We start from the raw sequence: 22,901 nt of genomic DNA on the forward strand, positions 1-22,901 counted from the left end.
GTCACTCAGATCAGCCAGCTAGTGAAACATACACAACAGCGCTCGGGTCACCCAACCAGTAGAATTCGCACGACGGCACTCGGATCACCTAGCTGGCGGCACGCGCACGACGGCACTCAGACACCCAACTGACGTACTGGCATCACTCTGATTTCCGACCGACAGCACGCACAAGTCAGCATCAGAACACCATAGAAACACACATAGCAGCTGCAAGCCAACATGTGACGGTGACTGAACAGAAACACACGTCGGTGGTCGTACACGCGCACTATCAAGACGGCGAGACAGGGGAGCATATCAGCGAAGCTCACGCACGTTGACGCGACGGTGAGACAGAAGAACACATCGGCGACACACGTGTGCCGACACAACGACGACCAAACAGCGGAGCGCGTTGACGGCATGCATGCACCAGCACGACAGTGACGACACCCAGAGATGACTTGATGCCAGCTCAGCCCACCCAAGCCAAGCACTCATAGCAGAGGACACCATAGATCTCTAGCAACCCGACCACCACAACTCAACGCCAGCACAGCCAACCACGGCCAAGCACCCATGGCGGAGTAACTTAGCAACGACAGCATAAAACCGACTGGAGACACAAGTACGACACCTCAACGCCGGCGCGACCAATCGACCATGCACCCACGATGGAGCTTCACACAGACAAGAACAAGAGAGAGGACGAAAAAAATCTCAGCGGCACACGGTGAAAGGCAAGACGGAGCATGCTCCAACAGCACACCGACTAGAGCAAAATCATAGCACAGCTCAATGCCAGCAATCCACGGTGGAAACCGATTATCACAGAAAACATAATGGGAAACGCACGGACATCCAAACAAAGGCACAACGGTGGCGGCTCGTCGTGCTAGCGACTAACCGTGGCACAATGGCGGCCACATGTCAGTAGCACACATACCTCATCAGTGTAAACATGAGCACGACGAACGTGGACCGACGCAAGCTCAGAAGGTCGCAGCGTGATAGCACCTTCGCCGGGGCACAAATCCGCAACAAGGCCCCAACCCTTTCCTTATCTGCGCCGACTTATCTCCATGGGCGGCCAGCACAATGACGATAGCCAGCACAACAGCATGCACCTTCCCGAAGCAGGGCTTGCCAGCCAGAGCTTGATTCCTGCGATTGACCACCGAGAGGAGTTAGAGAAGGTCTAGGGAGACTCTAGGGAGAAAGATTGAGGGAGGTGAGGCTGCAAGCCCGTGAAATAAACTTCAGCCGTGAGGCAACTTCCATGCTGGCCGTGGGGAAGATTAGGGAAAGGGGGTCAGCTACTTCGGTAGATGAGGGTGGAGCGGGGAAGAGCACTCGGACGTGGGATTTAAAGGAGGAAGGGGAGGGCTCACAGGAGATGTCGAGCGAGCGGCACAAAATGCCATGCCAGGGCTGTCCTCGAGTGACAGCATGTGGAGTGGGAAAGGAAGAATATGGGACAAAACAGCATGCGGCATTAAAGCGGCGGTAGGTGTATGAGGGAGGGGAAGAGCGGGTCAGCGGAGGGAAGGGAGATGAGGGCGGAGTGGAGGAAGTCGAGGAGGGTCTTGCGGTCAGGGAGGGAGACGGACTGGTATGCCCACTATTAGCACGAGCGGATGGGAGTGGAGTGACGGAAAATCCGGGAGCGGAACGCATAGGAGCGAATGAACACTCAACATATTTTTTAAGTATAGTTAAATGCACGTGCGTTGCAACGGGAGACAACTTTTTTCAAAAAATAGTATAGTTGACTGGGTGAATAACACCGCAAAACCAATCAGCACAAGTTCAATTCCATCATGAAGGGCATATGCGAAGCATAAAATGCATTCGGTATTTTTATAGATCAATGTAATCTCATTATAAAATATAAGTAGTACTAAGTGAAAATTAACAGAAAATTAATCACTTGCAAAGTGAAAGATTTCAATATTTGATTTCATCTTTCTGAAATCCCAAACATATATATATATATATATATATATAGGAAAACTAGTATGTACTCCTGGGTGTATGTACTCCCACCTCTCATATACCACTTTTACACATGAGTTATACTTCTTTATCACTTTAAATATACTTCATTAGTAATTATAAGATACTACAATACAAATCCTACGAAAATTTTTATGAAATTCCATGATTTTTATCTTAATTTGCGTATATACTTCTTTTATGTATAAAAAAGAGTATATAGCAAAAATGAAAGGCTAACATTGAATTTTTTTTCATACAACTCATATTGGAGTATCTTAGAATTAGTATTAGAGTATACTAAAAATGATAAAAGAGTATAAAGTGTTTGTTTAGGTGGTATATTGCATGTGGGAGTACATACTCTAGGAGAGTATAGAATAGGTGTCCTATATATATATATATATATATAAAAGTGCTAGTTCATGGAGTTAAGCATAGGCATAGCACATCTGTCACATCAAAGAGCGCAAGTTTTTCAGTTCTACTGAAATCACAGCAACATTCTGTGAAAATAACAACTGTACTTAAATACCTACAACAATGAAAGCATATATGGACCACTTCCTCATCTGATACAGAAAATCTGATATACATGAATGACGGAATGTGAAGCAAACGTGCATGTAAATTAGCACTCGTAGTTCAGTATTGTAAATGACAACTCATCCAGATTGAATTTCTGTTCCTTTTTTTGTGCATCAGCTAGTGTGACTTCAATAGTGCAGTTAAGTATACTTCCCAAATCAAGTGCAACACATTATTTTTGCAACTTTTGTCTTACTACTGGTTAACACTCACAAAAGGCAATAATTTTGATCCACAGTGGAGTTAGTTCACCTCTTTTTCTTTCTCAGGAATTGAATCAGCTAACCTCTTGTGAGGTTGGTGACAGTGCGAACAGCTGCAATATCATGATCTGGATGCCTCTACAAGTCAACGAAGTTGCAGCAAAGCCTTTTGTCCTAGCCGCGGGGGAACAGTGTCTCCTCACAGCTGGCTCCACCATATGAAGGTTAGGCGAGAGGAATCGGCAGTGGTGTTCCATCTCATGAGCAGAGAATAAGACGTAGTCCTATGTCGCAGAGAGACTTCCTTCATAGCATCCAACTTCCCAAAGAAAAAAAAGATCAATTTTACTAAGAATCGAACACACGAGCAAACAGAACAAATCTGCAGAACAATCATTGACAAGAAAACTAATTCAGCCCTTCATACCCTGGAGAAAATGTGGTGGAAGACGATGAGTGCTACCTTCAATGGTATCCAATTGTTACCCACATCGTCTGTCTCCTATTCTTTTTCCCTTCTCTTTCCAAATGGTTATAATTGAAACTGCAAGGAGGAGAAGTTACAAAACAAAAATAAATCAATTTTTTAACAACTTGATAGCACAGGCTGAAATTTGGCTCTTTCGCATCACTCGCCAGCACCAATGGAGTATCACCTCCACTCTGTCAAAGAAAAAAAGGAGAAATCATGTAGACATGTGAGGAATGGATCTAGAGATTGTGGGTGAAAGATCATGTAGACATGCGAGGATTAAGCATCGTAAGGTGCCGTAAAATGCACGGGCGGTGCGGGGTGGACCCGGTGCAAGGTGGAGCATAGCGATGGCCGATGCGTATACAGTCGTGGCGCATGTGCATGTAAATTCATAATAAAGATTATGCCAGACTAGATTAGAATTACATCACTACCATATATGGGCCCTGTTTGGTACCGATTCTCCATCGCGTCAAGTGAAAAAACACAGCTAATGGCTGCCAAAAGGCCCGCTTCCGGGCCCGTGTCGGACGAACACGCTTTGTGTGGACGCGTGCTTTGCCTATGACGCGGAATCGGCAAGAAGTGGGCTTCTGATGAACACGGGGCACCCAAAGACGTAAGAAGGCATGAAGTTAGGGTGTATTTACCCGCAATTGCAATCAATATACCCCTCAGATCCCTCCTCCCCGTCCATGTCCACGACAGCTACCCGACGGGCCGACCTCCAAACAAATCTTCTCTCTCGCATCTAGGGTTTGGGACACTGGCGACATGAGCTACTCGATGGGCTCACCGCCGGATTGCCTCCTCATGTAGCCTCGACACTTGCCACCTCCACCCCATCTCCGGGCTGAAGGAGAGCGCCCCTATCCACCTCCCTCGGCCGCGCCTCACCTAGACAGCATTGCCCCGGTCAGTCTCCCTTAGCTGCAAATCGCCCGGATGGTGTTGCCCCGGTTCGTCTCCCTTGGTCGTGCATCGCCCGAACGGCGCTGCCCCAGTTCGCATCTTCACAGCCAGGCCATCGCCCCTTTCCACAATCAAGCACCTCCCCTACAAGCTTCGCCAGGAACCGCCACCACCGCACTCGAGGTACTCCATTCTGAAAGTGCATCTAGGCCCCTTATGCGGGTTTTTGATAATTGATGATAAACGATTAATGGACTAATGAGTTTAATGAGGTTTTGGATAGGTGTTAGTCCCATTGAAGAACTAAAATGACGTCGGCGTCTCTCAAAAAGAAAAGGAAAGTGGCATATAGTTACTCAATAGATTTAAATTTATTTTATTTTTGAATTTTAGTATAGGTGCGCCGTACTATCAAGAGGGATGCGTTTAGATTGACTTGAAGTTGTCTCAGTGCTCAAATAACTATTTTAGACCAAAGATGAGAGACACATATCACCCTATGAACACCGGATGATTTAATTATGTTGGGACTCGGATATTCTAGGCTAACCTGGATACTCCGGGTGAACGGAGTCTTCGGACAGTGCTCCGGTAGGGGTTCTCGATTTGTGGTTGGAGTTCAACCCGGAACCTCCGGGTTGGCCCAGATACTCCGGGTGACTGGAGTCGCCGAACTATACTACAGCAGAGAGTCTCGGTTAGAGCCTAAAAGTTTCACCTGAAGTCTTCGTGTTGACCCGAATACTCCGGGTTGGGTTCTGGATAGGCTCGTGGCTGTGCGATTAGTGCCAACCCGGAGTCTCCAGATTGACCCAGATACTCCGGGTCAAGTACAAAATATACTGTAACGGCTAGTTTTGGGGGACTATATTTAAATACCCTCTCACCCCCTCCTTCATTTGCTGCTGAACTAACTCGAGACAAAAGCCTTCAAAGCTTCTTTAGAGTCCTCCCACTCCTCTAGTGCATTAAATCTTGCAAGGATTTGAGAGTTGGGATTGGAAAAGTATGATTGAGTGCTAGTGAGCAAAAAATTCCATTGTTTGAGCACTTGAGGTATTCATCAAGCCGTCACCTCACGTTCTTTACTCTTGGAGCTTGAAACTCCTAGATTGCTAGATGTCACCCGGTGAGCACCCAAGTTTGTGGAGTGCTCCAGAAAGTTTGTGAAGGTCATCCTCACCTCCGCAAGGAAAGAGGAAAGTTGAGTAAGACCTGAGCTCGATCTTCGTGGTCGCTTGGTGAGGATACGGGTTGAGAGAGACCTGGCTCTTTGTGAGTACCTCAACAGAGATGTAGGATTGTTTGATCCGAACTTCGAAATATAAATTCGTGTCTTATTTGATTTCTTTGTTGTTCTAGTTATTTTGGGCGGTTTGCCCCAATCTATGTGATTGTGTGTTTCTAGCTGCAAGTGATCCTTTGAAAAGCTTACATACATCCTTAGAAACCTGTGGTAACATGTGGCATCAAGTCGATTTACTTATAATTTCATATCCTTCGATTTCCTATTTCATCTGGAGTATCCGGGCATATCCCGGAACCTCCGGACCTGGAGTATCCCGGTTGACTCGGATTATCCGGACAGTTTAATCTGCTGCAAAGTTTTAAATTTCAAGAAACGCTTATTCACCCCCCCCCCCTAGGCGACATCTTGTACATTCACATTCCTCCTTTTCTCCTTTGCTAGGTGATATAAAATGCTAGATTTGTGTATAAAAGTTTAATTTAGCTATTTTATGGAAGTTCGATTTAGCTATTGTATGGAAGTTCAATTTAGCTATTGTTGTTGTAGGGATTGATCGACAGATTGCACCGGTTGTTATACATGTCAGCCCATTTTTGCTATTTTTGCATTGCTACTAATGGAATGAATGAAATTGATACTCATATGGCTCATAAGTTCTTCATGATAACAGTAAATCGTTATATCTGAAGACATATGTTTTAAAAGTGATGTCTCCGAGAAGACGTATTCAATCCTAAGCATTCTAGATATCAAAGCCTCATCCAACATTAACATAGATAATGACAGGTAAATTCTAGGGTGATATGAATTCTGGATAATAACATTTAAGGCGTGACAAGTGTTTGATAGGATTAACTCCTGTAAGTAGGTTGTAAAAGCGCAATGCATAGCACATGCGATAATAAGTTAAGTTTTAGTTGATCATATAGATTATTTGAAAAACATGGGTTCAATATGATCAAGCAAATAGGAATGCCTTCTCTGAGGTTTTCTTCAAGATCTTGGTTGTAGTCAGGATCTTTCTCGCTCTTGATGCTTTCCGCGCAACACTCACAGAATTATGGCGATTCTGCAATTGTGACTACAATCATTAACAGGCTATACTAGAGAAGAATAAATAACACCAAAGGGAAAGCCAAATGTGCTTTAACGGATATTACACTTCATAGATAAATAGATCTCAAATTTAAATGTATTTTGGTGAAAGAATCGTCGAAATCGGAGCCGGAACGGAGAAGTTATGACTCCAAAAATCTTTAATCTAATAAAATTAAGAAAATACGAAATAACACTATTCATGAGTGGGAACTACATGAACAGTAACTGGGCCCGCTGAACAGTAGTCTGGTGGGGCCCACATTGAACAATACATAGTTGGGCCAAAATTGGGCTCAGATTGGGCCAGGACCGAGCTGAGATAGGTCGGGCTGGCTTGGGCTGCACACTACTGAGCTACATAGTACTGACCCACTCGGGTTGGGATGGTCGGTTTAGCGGGTTTCGAAGCTAGGCCAGCCCACTGGGGCTCGGCCTGTGGGCGACTGGGCTGGTCGGCTCGATCGTGCTGCGCAGTGCGCGGATGGCGACCTGGCCACACGCGCGCATGGGCGCGCGTACGAAGTTAGCGATGATGGGGAAAATATCGGGCCGGCGGCGAGCGATTCGGCTAAGTCACACCGATGAACTCGTCGGGAACACACTATCGCCAGGGTTCCATGGCGGGAAGCTAACACTAGGCATCTACGCGCGATGGGGAGCTCGACTAGAGGCACATCGATGGCAGTCGGCGGCGGGAACGATACCAGATGGCAAACAGAGGAGACGACGGTGGCGTAAGAAAAATGGGCAGTATCGCCCCTAGACTACGCGCGATTTCCATGAAGAAAAAGGGGCATAGCGCTTCTGTCTACACGGCACGATGGCCAGACCATATACTAGAGGCATAAGGCACACTGGCAGCGAGCTATTGCACAGCGACGGAGTAAAAACTCGGCGGCACGTGGCTACGCGTGAGAAGGAAGCACAAGGACGGCTACATGCTAACTAGGAAGGCTCGTGATGGGACTTGAAGGCTCACCAAGAGCAAGGACAACGACACACAGGGCGACGGCCGATGATTCATTGAAGAGGTGGCGATGGAGTGGCTCAATTGAAGGCTCAGACAGCCTCCCATCGGGCTTCCAGTCGACATAGAGTAGCACTAGGATGACGGTGTCCTCCTCGAGCTCCTGGGTAGCTCGTGGACGGTGGATCGATGACGGCGAGCTGCAGTGGTCGCGGTGAATTGGGAAAGGGGGAAGGGGAGGGCCCAAGTGGTGCTATTTATAGATAGGAAGGGTGCAAGGAGGCGGTCGGGGCGTGACGTCGGGCGGACGTCAGTGGGCAGAGCTACGAAAAGGTGGCAGGGCAGCGCCCACCATTTTTCCCACGGCATGGGCTCTCTGCATCGTCCACGCGCCGGCGTGGCGCGCGCATCCTGCACAGTGGCATGGGTGGTGTGAGTGTGGGCAGAGAGAGAAGAGAGAGAGAGAGAGAGAGAGAGAGAGAGAGCGAGTGCGCTGAGGCGTCGCGGTGATATTTTCCCGGGGTAAGGCGGTCGTCGCATTGGCAATGGACAGCATGGCATTGTGTCATGCTGGAGGAGGGAGGAAGATGATGGAAGCACGACGTGGATGGCTAACACATGGGTGGCTGAGCTCGCACACGAGCGACCATGCCGGCGTGCTGACGAGCGGGCCGGGGACACGGGAGTTGGGTCGCGTGGGGTTGCAACAGCCTGCGCGCACGGGAGAAAGTGAAAAGAGACCGGGCCGGCTACTGTGGACTGGAACAGAGAGTTGGAAGGGAGATTCCGCCCGGGGAGAAAGAAAAAGGAAAAATGAAAAATGAATTAAGTTTAAATTCAAATTAAGGCATTTGAATTTAGACTTGACTTTGGATTAGGATCAATTTCAAGTAAGCATATTTAAACTGTGATTTGGACTTGCATCTTGAGATTTCGAGGATGATTTGAATAAAAAAGATTTGAATTCAAATTGAATTTGGGTTGAACAGACTCTAAGAATAGATTTGAATTGAGAGACATTAAATTTCAAATCTCCACACAAAGAAACATAAAATCATGAACTAATGCATATGAACCAATTTAATGCGGGAATTTATTTTGGAAATAATTCTATTGCATTTTGGAATACCTTGACAATTTAACACATTTAAATACGTATATAAACCTATAAGTATAATCCCTTGATTTTTTTAATTGGTTAAGTAATCACAAAAAGTTTTTAATTTGGATCAAAATTTGCTATTAATTAATATAGTAAAACTTGGGATGTTACAATAGGCCTTAACATTGCTTGAATAGTTTACAACAGTGTTCTAGGCTCAGAGAACCTAGTTTTTGGCCTCATTTTAAGGATTTGTATTGGTACAATTGATGGAACACACATACCTATGTTTGTGCCCTTAAGTGAATAACCTAACTACTTTGGCCGACATAGATATGCTTCGCAAAATGTCATTGCAGTTTGTGACTTTGATATGAGGTTCACATTTGTTGTCACCGGTTGGCGAGGATCTATTCATGACACTCGCATATTATTGGATACTTTGGTAACATACGAGCAACAATTTTCATATCCCCCAGAAGGTATATTACTTACCGGCATAAACTATCTTACGAATATTTGTATATCATGCATTAAACTAACACTTCGTTAATAGAAAAATATTGTCTCGTCGATTCTGGATATTCTTAAAAAAAAGGATTTCTAGCACCTTACAAGGGACAAAGTATCATGTCTCTGATTGGCAACATGATCGCCACCCTGTGGGATCCAAGAAAGTCTTCAACTATGCACATTCATCCCTCCGAAATGTGATCGAGCGTTGCTTTGGAGTTTTAAAGATGAAGTGGCACATTCTTTTAAACTTGCCTAGCTATCCAATAGAGAAGCAATTTATAATCATAATTGCAGTAATGGCTCTTCACAATTTCATTCGAGGCAGTGTCATACATGATCTTGATTTTGAAAATTACGTTGATGACGATGAAGCTCATGGTACCCAAGCTACCATAGATGATGGGAGTGCTTCAGGAGATGAAACTGATATGGGTGCTTTATATGATTCTATTACCACCATTTTGGTAGCATAACTATTGTTTGTACCCATGACTAGTACTTTGTTCGATGATGCTAGTGTTCTTCCTACTTTAGAGGGACACAATGCAATGGATTACAATATTTTCATGGTTTCAATTTATTACAATATTGTCATTATTTCCATTTATTATAGTATTCTCATGATACATCTTAAACCATACGAAATCAATACAAATACTGTGTTCTACGCTTATTCAGGAAAAAAAAACAAGTTATTATCAGCTTCAAAGGCATACAAGTCATTTTACACTCAGCATGGACAATATCCCTACAGAGAATCAGGGAGCCAAATATCCAGCTTTTCTAGGCAATAGCTTCACCAGGCAGCAGCTTTTCAAGGTATCCAACTTCTTATAAAAACTCTGCAGAATTAAGTTGTCCCAAACAGGACCATGGGATATTTTTGAATTAAGATCATTTCAGGCTAAATTGAATCAATAATTAGAACAAGAATTACAAAATTAATTATGTTTGCATGTAAAATTCATAATCTAAATTGTGGTATTCGGATATATAAAAAAAATTCAAAACGACGGCAAGATCTCTGCTTATATTAGAAGAAAAGAGTTGATCTAGTTTACGAGGGAAACTGGACCCGAAAACCATACAACTGCACATGGCGCACCAATAACCACTTGGACACCATAACTGATGGAATCCATCGTAGGTTATCGTTGCCAAGCACGATTACAGTTCTGACTTCCTACGGCGATCCACAACTATTGCCTCTATCTATTGAGGCAAACAACCTAACAAAAGAAAATGTCCAGTGAACAAAAGGTTCAGAGTGGTTGAAACCATCGCCAAAAGATCCACATCCGCCCCCAAGCCTACAGCCACCTGAACCCAAGAAGGGACCTCCATTGCGATACATCCAAGGAGGGAACAATATCCGTATACGCTTTCATCACCAGTCCGAACACCCGAAGATCAGTTTTCACCCGAGGACTCCCCAACCTGAAGATGGGGGCAACACGACAACACCTTCAAGAAGTGGAGTGACGCCACATGCATCACTGTTGTCGACGTCAACAAGAAGCCGAGCAGGCTTTCGCCCGTGTCCCTCGCATCCGAACCGACAAGCCGTAGGCAAACACTGCGGCAAAGCAACAAAAGCAGTCACCCCCTCCACACGCGCGTCACCTCAGCCCATCACCATGCAGCCAAGCTTCCTGTAGGTCAGACCTAGGGGAGAGAAGACACATCTGGCAAGAAGAAGAGCACAGAGGGCTAAAAGGCGACCACAAGGGTGAAGAGAGCCAGCAGCCACAACAGATCTGCCCCCGGGCCGGCCACCGCGACGTCAGCCGCCCATTTGACAGATATATACAAATTCAACCACCATCATTAGTAGTTCATTGGACGTGGCACTCCTCGCCCTTCTAGATTAATTCTGTGTACTAAGTAGACGGTAGTAAATAATCTAGAAGAGCCCTTACAGTCTCCTGCACATGTAAATCGCCACGGACGTCGCATGCCATCAAAGTCCATGTTGCTCTAGAATGAGCCAAGATAGGATCATCCCAAAAGACTCGGTAACCTGAAGCACCCGGTGACACCATAGCTGACGCACGGGCTCGCAGCACAGCAGATTCTTCCATCTGTCCCAGTCGAGGGCAAGGCTGCCGTGGTTCTTCGCCCTTGGGGCCGGACGAAGGAGCAGCGCCCAGGGCGCAGAACCTTCGAAAAGTCGCCGTCTCGGCGTACCTCGGCAAATCTGCGCGTGTGCGATTGTAACCACACGCTGCGATGATGGCCAATTTTTTCCACGGCGCACGGCCGACCTCGGTGAAAATTCACGCCTGGAACGGTCGCCGAGTTCACATTCTGCCAGCGATGACTGGACGGATGAGTTGCTCGGAAAAGGCGTCTCCCAGCCAGTGGGATGATGCGGGATGCTGCCTTTTTGTGCTTCATCGGTGACTCCAGTTGAAGCGCTGGCTGACGGTAAGGTTCAGCTGGCTCGTTGGCCAGCTTCCTGGCTGCTTCAGCTCTTCCGATCCGACCCCCATGGTTTTCAAAGATGCCTGGCTCCCGGAGCTGACTGTTCATTGGTCCTTGCAAAGGGGATTCCAACTGTCACAGCTGGGCTACCATACCGGAGAGTGACGGTCGCCGGCGGTACCGCGGGCACGGTCTAGAGGAGGTAAAAGGCGCTTGGATTCCGACAAGTGGTAGCACTGAATTTTTTTCTCGAGGGATAAGTAAGTAGAGTGCATTACAGAAAGGGCAAGATGGATTTCCGAGCAATTGGAATCTATAACATATATTATCTAGCCAAGATTTGGAGTGCTCTCATGGATTCGGGTACTGTAGCTACCGTAGCAGTGAACCCCATATATACGTATGTATAGATATATGGATACATATATGGATATATATATATATACACACACACATATACATATATATATGTATACATATGTATGTACGTATATATGTATACATATACATATTTACCCATATAATATAATTTAATTTTCGGGAAATTCCAAAAAATATCAACAGGAATATTAGTTGTATTGATAAATCGACTGGAATAATCTAAAATACAAAGAAAAATATATAAAACTCAAAAAATATGAAACAAATTTTGTTACTTTCGTATTACTGTTGTCTACATGTTAAAATTATGTGCATGCATGAAAATATTACTGTTTTTTTATAATTAAATAAATATGTTAAATATGGATAAATTCATAAATAAATATTGAGATATTCTAAATTGGTTTCTTTTGTTATGTTTAAAAAAAATAGGCACAGTGTAAACGCGCAAATCCGCCTAGTCGTCTCGTCTGCTCCCAAGCGGCTCTGGGCTTCGAAGTTACGTTCGTACGCGCAAATCCGCCTAGTCGTCTCGTCTGCTCCCAAGCGGCTCTGGGCTTCGAAGTTACGTTCGTACAGACATTCTCGGATCTAGCGCCCGTTCTTACCCTTGAAGACTGACCGGTAGGAATCACCAACAGCGAGCGCTGGTCCGCTGACCGAACGTTGCCTCCGCGCACGGCTGGCGGCGAACTTTGACGGCCCGGTTTCTAGAAGCAAGCTGGGGATAAGAGACCACACACCGCATTGATCAGTCAAACGTCCCATGCAACGACCAGCCAGGAGCCCAGGATGCGTGCGCAACCCCGTCCACGTTCGAATCGCGACGCCGCGCGCGCCCCGGACCGGACACCCCCCACCTTATAAGACCTCCGCGCCGCGCCTGCACCGGCGGCGCCTGCCATCCACCCGCCTCCGGTTCCTCGGCCCCTTTGCCTGCCGCTGCCGCGCCACTTCCGCGACACACCAAAGCCGAGCCCTGGCGCGTCAGAATTGGAGGAAGCCGCCGTCGGCGCTTGGTGCGCGCGAGCTGATGAGGTTTGCGTGAGGTGGTTCTTCTCCCGTTTCGTGGTGCTGGCTCTTCGTGCGGCTCGTGCTTTCCTCGTCCCCAGTCGACAGAGAGGAGAAGCGCTTGCGGCGAAAGGCGAAAGGGGGATCAGGTGAGTCGACGACGTCCCGACAACGTTGGATTTCTCCTCCACTTTCTTTCTTCTCTTGCTACTCCAAAACTCGTGCCTTCGTCTTATTTCAAAAACGATTCTTAGTTTAATTATCTTGGGTTGGAACAGTAGCAGATCCGATCACTGTGCTTTGGAACATTTTTTAGGCGAATTATTTATCTTTTTAGAAAAGATTAGCTACTATTTTGCGATCATTCTTTACCTCTACGGATGTGTGGTTGGTCAACTATTTATACGTACTTACCATGTTTTGGTGTGTGATCTCTACCTTTCTTGCAGAAAAAGTTCAGCAGGTCGATCGAAAAGTCGATGTCATTGCGGCAACTTGGTGAGAATTTTTGCTACATTTCAGTGTGAACTTGGTGGTTAAGACTTGGGAAGCGGCGTTGAGACCGAGTTAGCTTCTGCCTCCATCATTAGTTGGGTTAGTTGATACTGACCGCTCTTGGGGAGAGAGAGAGAGAGAGAGACGGAGGCCAGCATGGAGGGTTCCCAGTCGCACGGCGGCGGAGGAGGAGGATCGAGCTCTCCGACGCCGTTCCTGATCAAGACCTACGAGATGGTGGAGGACCCGGCGACCAACCACGTCGTGTCGTGGGGCCCCAGCGGCGCCAGCTTCGTCGTGTGGAACCCGCCGGACTTCTCGCGGGACCTGCTGCCCAAGTACTTCAAGCACAACAACTTCTCCAGCTTCATTAGGCAGCTCAACACCTACGTGAGTGCCTCCAACCTTGACCTGCTACTTCGTTTCAAATCGCTGGAAATTTTAATGTTACTGTTCTGCGTATTCACAATTTCAAATTCGCTAAAGTTTCGATCCTAAGAATAGTGACCATACTGTGAATGCCCATGATGTGGCATGGCCTTCCAACTTCAACGTGATTTTGCACGGGATTGTGTGCTCCCATCCACTTTTTCATCCACTTTTTCATTATGCTCCATGAATTTTTTTTCCATGGTTCAGCACTGCTATTTGCATGTTAGGATGCATTTTTCATGTTTCATCTGAACGAACCTTCTTTTTTTTTCTTCCATCCTAGTGCATATGTTCTTCTGAAAAAGTTATCCATTCGCAGGCAATGCAACATCTGTTTGAAACCAAGTTCAGACATTTAATCTAAGCATAGAGTCACAGAATTGTCAATATTACAAATAATCGTGTAGATCGATTTGTTCATTTATAGTTTTCTTTTCTTTACTGATGCTCAGAGCCTCAGATTGCTGACTCCATTTGTCATCTTTCAGGGTTTCCGAAAAATCGATCCCGAGAGATGGGAATTTGCAAACGAGGACTTCATAAGGGGCCACACGCACCTTCTGAAAAACATCCATCGGCGCAAACCAGTGCACAGCCACTCGTTGCAGAACCAAATGAACGGGCCATTAGCGGAGTCCGAAAGGCGCGAGCTTGAGGACGAGATCAGCATGCTCAAGTACGAGAAGAGCCTGCTCCTGGCGGATCTCCAGAGGCAGAACCAGCAGCAGTGTGGGATCAACTGGCAGATGCAGTCGTTGGAGGAAAGCTTGATGCAAATGGAGCAACGGCAGAAGAATATCATAGCCTCCTTGTGTGACATCCTGCAGAGACACGGGGCTGTCTCAGGCTCTCTACCGAGGACAGAGGCTAACCATTTCAGCAAGAAGAGGAGGGTTCCAAAGATTGATTTCTTCGTCGACGATCCGGTGGTCGAAGAACAGCAGGTGCCGTACCTGCAGGCACTGGGTGCTGAAACACCAAGCATGTCTCCGATCCGCCTTGTGAATGCTGAACCATTCGAGAAGATGGAGCTGGCCTTGGTCTCCCTGGAGAAACTCTTCCAGAGAGCAAGCGATGCGTCTTGTGAAGACATGTACACTGGTGCTGCTGCTGAACCCAACCCTGCTCTAACCCTTGGAGAGATGCACTCGGGACAAATGGACACCAACATCAATCCGCAGTCATCAGCTGGCCTGAATCCCTTTTCTACGAGCGCAGGGCATGCCCAATCGTCTTCTCCATTGGCAGAATCTCCGAGTTACATGCAGAGCCCGATGCTGCCATTAGCAGAGCTCCATGACCATGAAGATGCTCATCGGAGAGCTGAAGTCAATATGAACTCCGAGACCACCTCCGCTGATACTTCGCAAGATGAGACCACCGCTGAAAGTGGAGCTTCCCATGCACCGGAAAAGGTGAACGATCTATTCTGGGAGCGGTTTCTCACGGAAACTCCCCAATCTTGCCACGCCGGCAAGGCCGAGTCAGGAGGACAAGACGCTGACAGTAGAAGAGAGGCAACAGAAACAAATGAAGATTTGAAGATTGCCGTAGACTGCAACTATCTTCATCACCGGGAAAAGGTTGATCAGATCACTGAGCAGATGGGGCAGCTTGCCTCAGCTGAGAATGCCTGATGGCACATTAGTTCATTTGTAGTGTAACTGCGCTCTGTACATTGTAGTTTATGCCACCTGGTAATACACCTAGCTTAGCCTTTATATAGCATTTCTTACTGTAAATTATGTGCTGACATCTGTATATTGTGTCCTTAGTTCATTTGTAATGTAACTGCGCTCTGTACATTGTAGTTTATGCCACCTGGTAATACACCTAGCTTAGCCTTTATATAGCATTTCTTACTGTAAATTATGTGCTGACATCTGTATATTGTGTCCTTACTTTGAAGTCAGTTTGTAGAGCACTAGAGCTAGAGCAGTACATATCCAATTTTGTAGTCGTTTGCACTTCCTTTCTGTGTAGGTCCTTTCTGGATATTCTACATGATATACATGCTGCAACTTCGAAAACAGCTGGCTTATCTGCTGATCCTCAACTCTAACCTGATTGCACTATCCATGATCATAACTGCTTGGTTTTTCCAGCGCTCTGGCACGTCAACAGGCCAACTTTCATTACAATGAGGTTATTCTCAGGCTGGGTATCATCCTAGTACGATCACCATTAAAAAAAATAACATATCCAAAAACTAGAGAGGGCTTAAATTTTTCACATGATCTAATCAAAGAGGAAGGTTTTTGTCTTGCCTGCCACCTCCTGTTTAGTACCTTAGGCGATAACCGTCTATGTGAATCATGACAGCATCTAATGTCTTAATGCCCCAGGAATATAATCTACTGGAGGATTATGGTCATTATGTACATCTCAAATGTAACCCGAAACTCCGCTGGGTGCTTCAAGGGCTGCACTTCAAAAGCCAACCACGTCAGGATCAAAGGACTCTCAGCTGCGTTAGAAAGGCGGAACAAAGGTCCAGAAAGAGGAGCTGTGGTCCACTGACCCTTTGCAAGTCGAGAAGGTACTTCTCATCCCTTGTTTTGTAAAGCTGCAGTCAGCGGAAATGTATCAGCACCAAGTGCATTTTCCAAGTAGTAAAGTCCTAAAGGGAATGTAAATACGGTAGCGATTCACAAACAATCTGGCATGCAAATGCAAACCTAATCAAATGCTCAGGAAGAGTTTTTTTTTTTTCAAAATCCGCAGCATAATCATAGCACATAAAGAAGTAAAGGACACATCAATGTTGAGACATGCATCACGTTGTTCACAGGTCCACATGGCAAATGTTCTAATCAGGACAAGAATATGGAGTAATTGAAAGCAGATGGTTAAGATTCAGAATAATACCTGAATTTCAAACTTCACTATGTGGGTTGATTTCTCGATTAGATCATCAGTTTCAATTATAGTAGGCTCCACACCAAAGCCATTGTTGTTATGCATCATACTCTCAAGACAGCCAGGACTCCATCTGCATTTCATGTTATAATGTCCAATCTTTTTCCAGCAAACATTTAGTTCTTGCAGAGCTTTAAGCACTTCAGTTATTATTTCTCGTGGATGGGCTCGAGACTGTTAGACAAATAAAGATAAATAAATAAATAAGGATATTTTACGAAAAACAAAATAGCATGGTGAACTTGAGATGAAAATGACCTGAAGCCCAAGGGCCCACTTCCTTTCAGCTGCGAAATGTTGCCTCAAGCCAAACCCCGGAGATTCGATAAGCCCATGCTGCCGAAGTTCAGTTGCTGAAGTTGGCGTTTCAGGAGTTAATTGAGAGAAAGAAGAGTCCTAAAGGTCATATAAGGCAAGACAGTAAATTAGCAAGAAATCTAAAGGGAGCGGCACAAGTACCGAACAACTCGCAATCAACAAGTAATGGAAAAGAGAGAGAGAAATTCGAACTCACCATAGATTCTTGAAACTCTGCTCCAAGATAACCACTGGTTGTACGAAGCCTATTGTCCAAGAGTAAATAATATGCAACTGTCGCCTGCACAGCCGACTGTGTCATGGTCCCATAAAAAAACAAACAATAAGAGCAACAGAGTGAAGCAAATACCTCATTTTGCAACCTGTTTAGCAGAGATTCGATTAGCAGATTCTTGTCAAAACCCATCTTGATAACATCATTAAGAGTTTCCTCATCAAGCTACAAAATTCAATATGAAATCAAATCATTCACTGCAGTAGCAAAAGCAGAACAAGGCTCCCACCCCTGCACATCCAAACACAGACACAAGTGCAGGAAAAGGGGGAGAAAATAGAAGTTCCATAAAAGCAAGTGTTTCAAAATGTCTCAAGGTAACTAACCCCAATCATCAAGTTGATATACAATATCAACGGTATACCTTTTTAACTTGTTGTGCAGTGTCTGGAGGCGGCACAGCCAAATAGCGTGGAAGTCGAATCTTGAACCACACATGTTCACGGATTTCACGTATGGTGATCCTTTTCATTGGATCAACAACAAGCATTCTGGGAATCAAATCCCTTGCTGATGGTGACAAATGACTAGGAAGGGTATATATCCCACCCTACAATTACATATGACAGTTTTACTGAAAATATTAAGAGGAAATCAGAAAGAAACTTTTTCGGTGAACTATTCAGATGTTTGCTGACCTTTATTTTCTTAAAAAGGTTTGGGATATTCTCATCATCAAATGGAAGAGTGCCGCAAAGAAGAGCGTATAGAATAACACCACAGCTCCAGACGTCAACTTCAGGGCCAGCATATAGTTTACCAGATATGACCTAAACAATGAGGAAAAATTGTATAGTGAGTGTGTGTGACACATTATAAGTCATCTACATATATGTAACCATGAAGAATACTGAAATGCAAATCATGCTGGGCACATACCTCAGGCGCTGCATAATTTGGGCTGCCACAACTCGTCTTTAGAAAGTGACCATCACGCATAACATTACTTAAGCCAAAATCTGCAATCTTTACATTCCATTTTGAATCCAAAAGAAGATTCTCTGGTTTCAGATCACGGTGAACCACCATGTTTCTATGGCAATATTCAACACCAGATATGATCTGTATAAAACGTCAAGCAAGAAGAAAATTATCGTACCATGCTCAATGAACCAAATGAACACAAATAATCAATTTGCTGATCTGCAATATGACAGAAGCATGACAACTAACCGATTTAAATGATTAATTTTGCAGAACAGCTTATGACAACAATACTACAGTTTAGACCAGAGATTAAAATGTATCGTGCAATATTTGAAATGGATAGGAATATGTAAGAAAGCTTACCTGCTGAAAAAAACGACGAGCTTCTTCTTCTTGTAGTCTTCCCTTCTCAACGATGTAATCAAACAACTCTCCAGATTTAACATACTCCATAACAAAATAAATATCAGCAGGCGTATCTATCACCTCATAGAGGCGTATGATATGAGGATGCATAAATAATCTCAGTATCTTGATTTCTCTCTTCACTGCAAGTAAATAATGTAAGAAAATTAAATCGAGCACTACAAGCAGTAAAGCATATGTTGATTACCAAATTTATAGACATTAACTTTCAAGAAAATAAATATCGGCTGCCCATTTGTGATTAGATATTTTAAACCCAAAAGTCTAAATTTGTCCATGTACATTACTGAAGCGTTATGCGCACACACAAGATTGTACAGTTTATGCCTTTTCTTAAAAAAATAAGAACGTGTGCGATCAATCATTCAACTACAGGCACTCCTACATTCTACAAATTACAAAATCTATTATTCTTTACAGAGAAACATGTGATGGCCCCGGAGGATAGTTTGTAAAGAGCTTTGCTGGGTGTAGTCCATATAAATGCACAAGCTTCAGAACCACAAACCAATATTCTGGAAAAAAAAAATGGAACAGGCACCAACCTTTCTCTTCCATCTCCATGCTTCTGATCTTCCGGCGGTTGAGGATCTTGATTGCCACTTTATGGCCTGTCAATATATGTTCCGCAATCTTCACTTTACCGAAGGACCCAATCCCCAGGGTTTTGCCAATTCTGTAGCCGCTCAAAGGGTTCGCATCTCTGCCAGCTCCCTCCATCCTGCACCTAAATCACAGCGAAAGCATGTCATACTAGTATGGGGTCAAAATAAAGCTAAAGCTATTATGAACTAAGGAGTATGACAAACTACAGCTTCTTGATATATGTATTTTGGGGAATTTCTTGATATATGACTGCTAGATCTAGGCAATTTAAACACGTACGACTTCAGGCCAAAAAAACACAAAGCACGCATCAATTTACTCCGCGTAAATGGGTACCAGAACCCCTTGCCAATTCATCGATTACTTCCCAAAACTATTCGCATCCAATTGGCCTCTGGAACCAACCCGAAGCACCCCAACGGCCCAGCCCCACACATGCACACGGCACACCAGAACTGCTAGCACGCCATCCCACAGATGCGAGCCCCCGGATCCGGCGGAGCCGGCCCGGCCCGAGAAATCTCTCTCCACGAGAAGTGGGACGGGACAGAACAAGCTTCACAGCTCGGCGCCCAAACGCAGAACCCAATTCGCAGGCTGGGTGGTAAACGACGAGGGAAACGGAGGACAAGAGGCGGGCGCTGGGAGGTGAGGTGAATGCCGTACCTCACCGCAGGCGAGCCGCGGCGAGCTGGATCCCGCCCGCCCGAGCAGGCGGCGGCGTCGAGGGCGGAGGCGTCGCAGCGGATGCGGTGGGGAGGAGGCGAGGCCGGTCGGAGAGAGAGGGGAGGGAGGAATGAGCCTGGCACACGAGTGACGCCAGAGAGAGAAAAAGGGCGGGCGTTCACGTGGGGCCCACGGGACGGGGACCTCGAGAGGGCCTCGCGGCCGCTCGCGCCACGCGGAGATTCGTGCGGGTGGGGGTGAGCGGTCGGGACCCGACACGTCGTTTGGTGGATCTCTCACGGTGCGTCCCTCTCCATACGTGCGTGACGCGCGCACCGCTCAGGTGGGCCTATGCGTATGGTGCATCACTAGGGCTGTTAAAAAAACCTCTAATCTCGTTAGCTATTTAAGTTCCACTTATTATAGATTTAATTTAAGCTGGTTTCAATCTCAAAACTAGCTAACTTTGAGCTTAGATCAAGACTCGTGACAACCCGATAAGAGTCGAGTTGATGAATATTACGATTTTTATTTAAATTTATCATCCTTCTAAGTCTATACAGTCTTAATTTTCTTTATATATCTCTAAGACTAAAAAATCGTTGCAAGGACTAGAAGAGAAAGATCATCCTTAAGTCTATCTATATTATCATATCACAACAAACAACTAAGACGACAAAATCTATTCAAAATTTCTCGCGTTATCGAGTTTAGACGAGCTTGACTCGAGCCAAGCTCAAGCTCATCCTCAAACTCAGCGATCATCGCAGGCTCGCTTTAGCTCGGCTCGATCTTTTAGCGAGATAGAGCCTGACGCTGGTTCTAGCTCGGCTCATTAATAGTCATATGCATCACTACTGCTTCTGCTCACATGATACATAGATTTTACCCCTTTAATCATGTAATTATGTGTGGGTCCATGGGGAAAACTACAGACTTGGGCTTGTGCAACTTATAGCAACCAAAAATTTAGTTGATGGGGATGGATGTGAATTATCTATGGATATTTATAGATTCACCTTAATTTAACTTAACTGGTCAATTAATTAAGTTGAACTAGAGTGGATACTCAGATCGCCCCAGGCCTATCCATATTTTTTGATGATAGCAGGGGTGGAACCACCATTAGGACGGAGGAGGCTCAAACCTTCCTACCCGAGCGCAACTAGGAGCCCCCAAAACCTAATAGATGTGTAAAAAGAGAAGGAAAGAAAGAGAAAAAGGAAAAAAAGAGCTCATACTTGGTGGCTCCACCACTTAATGGTAGAGAGCTTGATTGCATGAAGGTTGCTGTCTTTAGGACTGTCAGCAAGTCAAGAAGTTTGAATTTGATCGAAACTCGAGTCGAGCTCGATCCAGCTAAAGATCAGGCCAAGCCTACAGCCAGGTTTGGGCTTAGCTTGTTAGAGTCTCGAACCAATCTCGAATAGAGCCTAAAGCGAATCGAGTTCGAGTATCTCACGAGTCTCGAGCTCTTTTTATAGCCTTGTCTATGAGCTATATATGTAACCACGTGATCTTGAAGTTAGACGATTGGACTTTAGGTTGGATGGTGAAGTTAAAAAAATGAATTGAGCTAAAGTGAATAGACATCGGTTTTGCCTCAACAAATAGTAGTTGAAGTTAGACGAGCTTTTCACGAGCTTTTGAACTCGAGCTCGACAGGCTCGCGAGCTTGTGACTAGGTTTGTTAGGGTCTCGAGCCAATCTCGAATCGAGCCTATAGCGAGTCGAGTTTGAGTAGCTCGCGAGCCACAAACTTTTTTGACAACCCTAGTTGTCCTAACCAAGTTGGTGGTGACTGACTTAAGAGCAACTCGAAAGGACTCAGCACCCCACTCGTTATCGTCACATCTATCGAGCAGGACAAAAAAACATGGTTCCAACTAGATCACTATCTCGCTTGATATCTTCGTTCGCTTGCTATCTGAAGTCGTTGGCTCCCCACATCTACCCAGCGGGAGTCACTCGCTATCGCTATCTAGATCGTCAACGAGGCTGACTGTGGACCTTCTACGAATAGTACTCATAGCTCTAATTTTTCTTCTCATTTTCTCTATTAAAAAAAAGATGGGAAGTGATCTTCCCATCTTCGCTTGCTATCCAGAGTCGTTGGCTCCCCACATCTACCCGGCACAAGTCGCTAGCTATCGCTATTTGGCTCGTCAACGAGAGGCTGATTTAGACCTGTTGTGCATAGTACTCACAGGTCCAATTTTTTTCTCATCTTCTCTATTTAAAAAAGTGATCTTTTGCTGCTGCAAAATTTTTAGATTTTTTATATGTGTTCTATAATCCATATGCAACCTATTTTACTTGGATTTACCTAAAAAAACATGTGAAAAATTTAAACTAAAATTCTTCAAAATATACTACTTTTATAACTTTTAGCAATTGTTAGAACCTTGAAGAAATTTCTAAAAATCAAGAAAAATCACTATATATGGTAGATTAATTTCTAAAATATTTTAGTCATAAGTTAGTTATAAGGTGAAAAATGAGTTCATTTATAAAATATAAGTGAGTGAAATTTAGGAGCAAGATTTAGAGAGTTTGTTTGACCGTATAGAGAAATAGAGAAAGAATCTTTTAAAAATACTCTGTATAAAAATATTTACGAACAAAATTTAAAAAGTCGGTTAGAAATGCTCTTACAGACACGACTCAGGAGCTGTCCCCAGCCATAAGATCAGACGGCCCAAGCAACCATCGCACAGGCTACACATACCACAGTGTAGAGCTTTCACACGAGACACCGGGGAAACAACTGTTTCCATCTGAACTCTGAATTGTTCCAGCGTGCACATTGAAGGAACGAAATAGCTTGACTTGCTTCAAGCAACGACCATTCCATCGATTGTGCATCGGCAGATCGGCTTCCGGGAGATCGGCCCACTTGGAGCCGCAATGCAGAAAGCAAGGCAGCACCCGAGTA

At 45.0% G+C, this 22,901-nt stretch overlaps 2 protein-coding genes across 3 annotated transcripts; one reads left to right on the plus strand and one right to left on the minus strand.

The window, feature by feature from the left end:
* Positions 1-12,683: 12,683 nt before the first annotated feature.
* Positions 12,684-15,678, plus strand: LOC133884710 (heat stress transcription factor A-4d-like). Its single transcript, XM_062324224.1, has 3 exons — positions 12,684-13,052; positions 13,353-13,788; positions 14,319-15,678. Exons 2-3 carry the CDS (start codon positions 13,555-13,557, stop codon positions 15,465-15,467), a joined length of 1,383 nt encoding a protein of 460 aa, XP_062180208.1. The 5' UTR covers positions 12,684-13,052; positions 13,353-13,554; the 3' UTR covers positions 15,468-15,678.
* A 262-nt stretch (positions 15,679-15,940) lies between these two features.
* Positions 15,941-20,122, minus strand: LOC133884709 (serine/threonine protein kinase OSK1). Of its 2 annotated transcripts, none has more exons than XM_062324222.1 (11): positions 19,967-20,122; positions 19,240-19,421; positions 18,632-18,816; positions 18,221-18,403; positions 17,980-18,111; positions 17,706-17,891; positions 17,417-17,506; positions 17,264-17,347; positions 17,008-17,145; positions 16,699-16,923; positions 15,941-16,396 (listed from the first exon to the last, which is right to left on the minus strand). In XM_062324222.1, the coding sequence occupies exons 2-11, from the start codon at positions 19,412-19,414 to the stop codon at positions 16,283-16,285; spliced, it is 1,512 nt and encodes a 503-aa protein (XP_062180206.1). In that variant the 5' UTR covers positions 19,415-19,421; positions 19,967-20,122; the 3' UTR covers positions 15,941-16,282. The 2 variants fall into 2 exon arrangements, with proteins under 2 accessions (XP_062180206.1, XP_062180207.1); XM_062324223.1 differs by having other exon boundaries at positions 19,240-19,415; positions 19,967-20,117.
* Positions 20,123-22,901: the final 2,779 nt, after the last annotated feature.

The sequence above is a fragment of the Phragmites australis genome, chromosome 11, assembly GCF_958298935.1.
Source record: "Phragmites australis chromosome 11, lpPhrAust1.1, whole genome shotgun sequence".
NCBI lineage: Eukaryota > Viridiplantae > Streptophyta > Magnoliopsida > Poales > Poaceae > Phragmites > Phragmites australis.

Bases quoted from the DNA above. Each gene is read 5' to 3' on its own strand.
- LOC133884710 (XM_062324224.1), top strand. From the start codon at position 13,555: ATGGAGGGTTCCCAGTCGCACGGCGGCGGAGGAGGAGGATCGAGCTCT. The intron at 13,789-14,318 runs GTGAGTGCCTCC...GTCATCTTTCAG, and splicing joins TTAGGCAGCTCAACACCTAC to GGTTTCCGAAAAATCGATCC.
- LOC133884709 (XM_062324222.1), bottom strand. From the start codon at position 19,414: ATGGAGGGAGCTGGCAGAGATGCGAACCCTTTGAGCGGCTACAGAATT. The intron at 18,404-18,631 runs GTAAGCTTTCTT...CGTTTTATACAG, and splicing joins CTCGTCGTTTTTTTCAGCAG to ATCATATCTGGTGTTGAATA. The intron at 16,924-17,007 runs GTCATTTTCATC...TTTGTCTAACAG, and splicing joins AGTGGGCCCTTGGGCTTCAG to TCTCGAGCCCATCCACGAGA.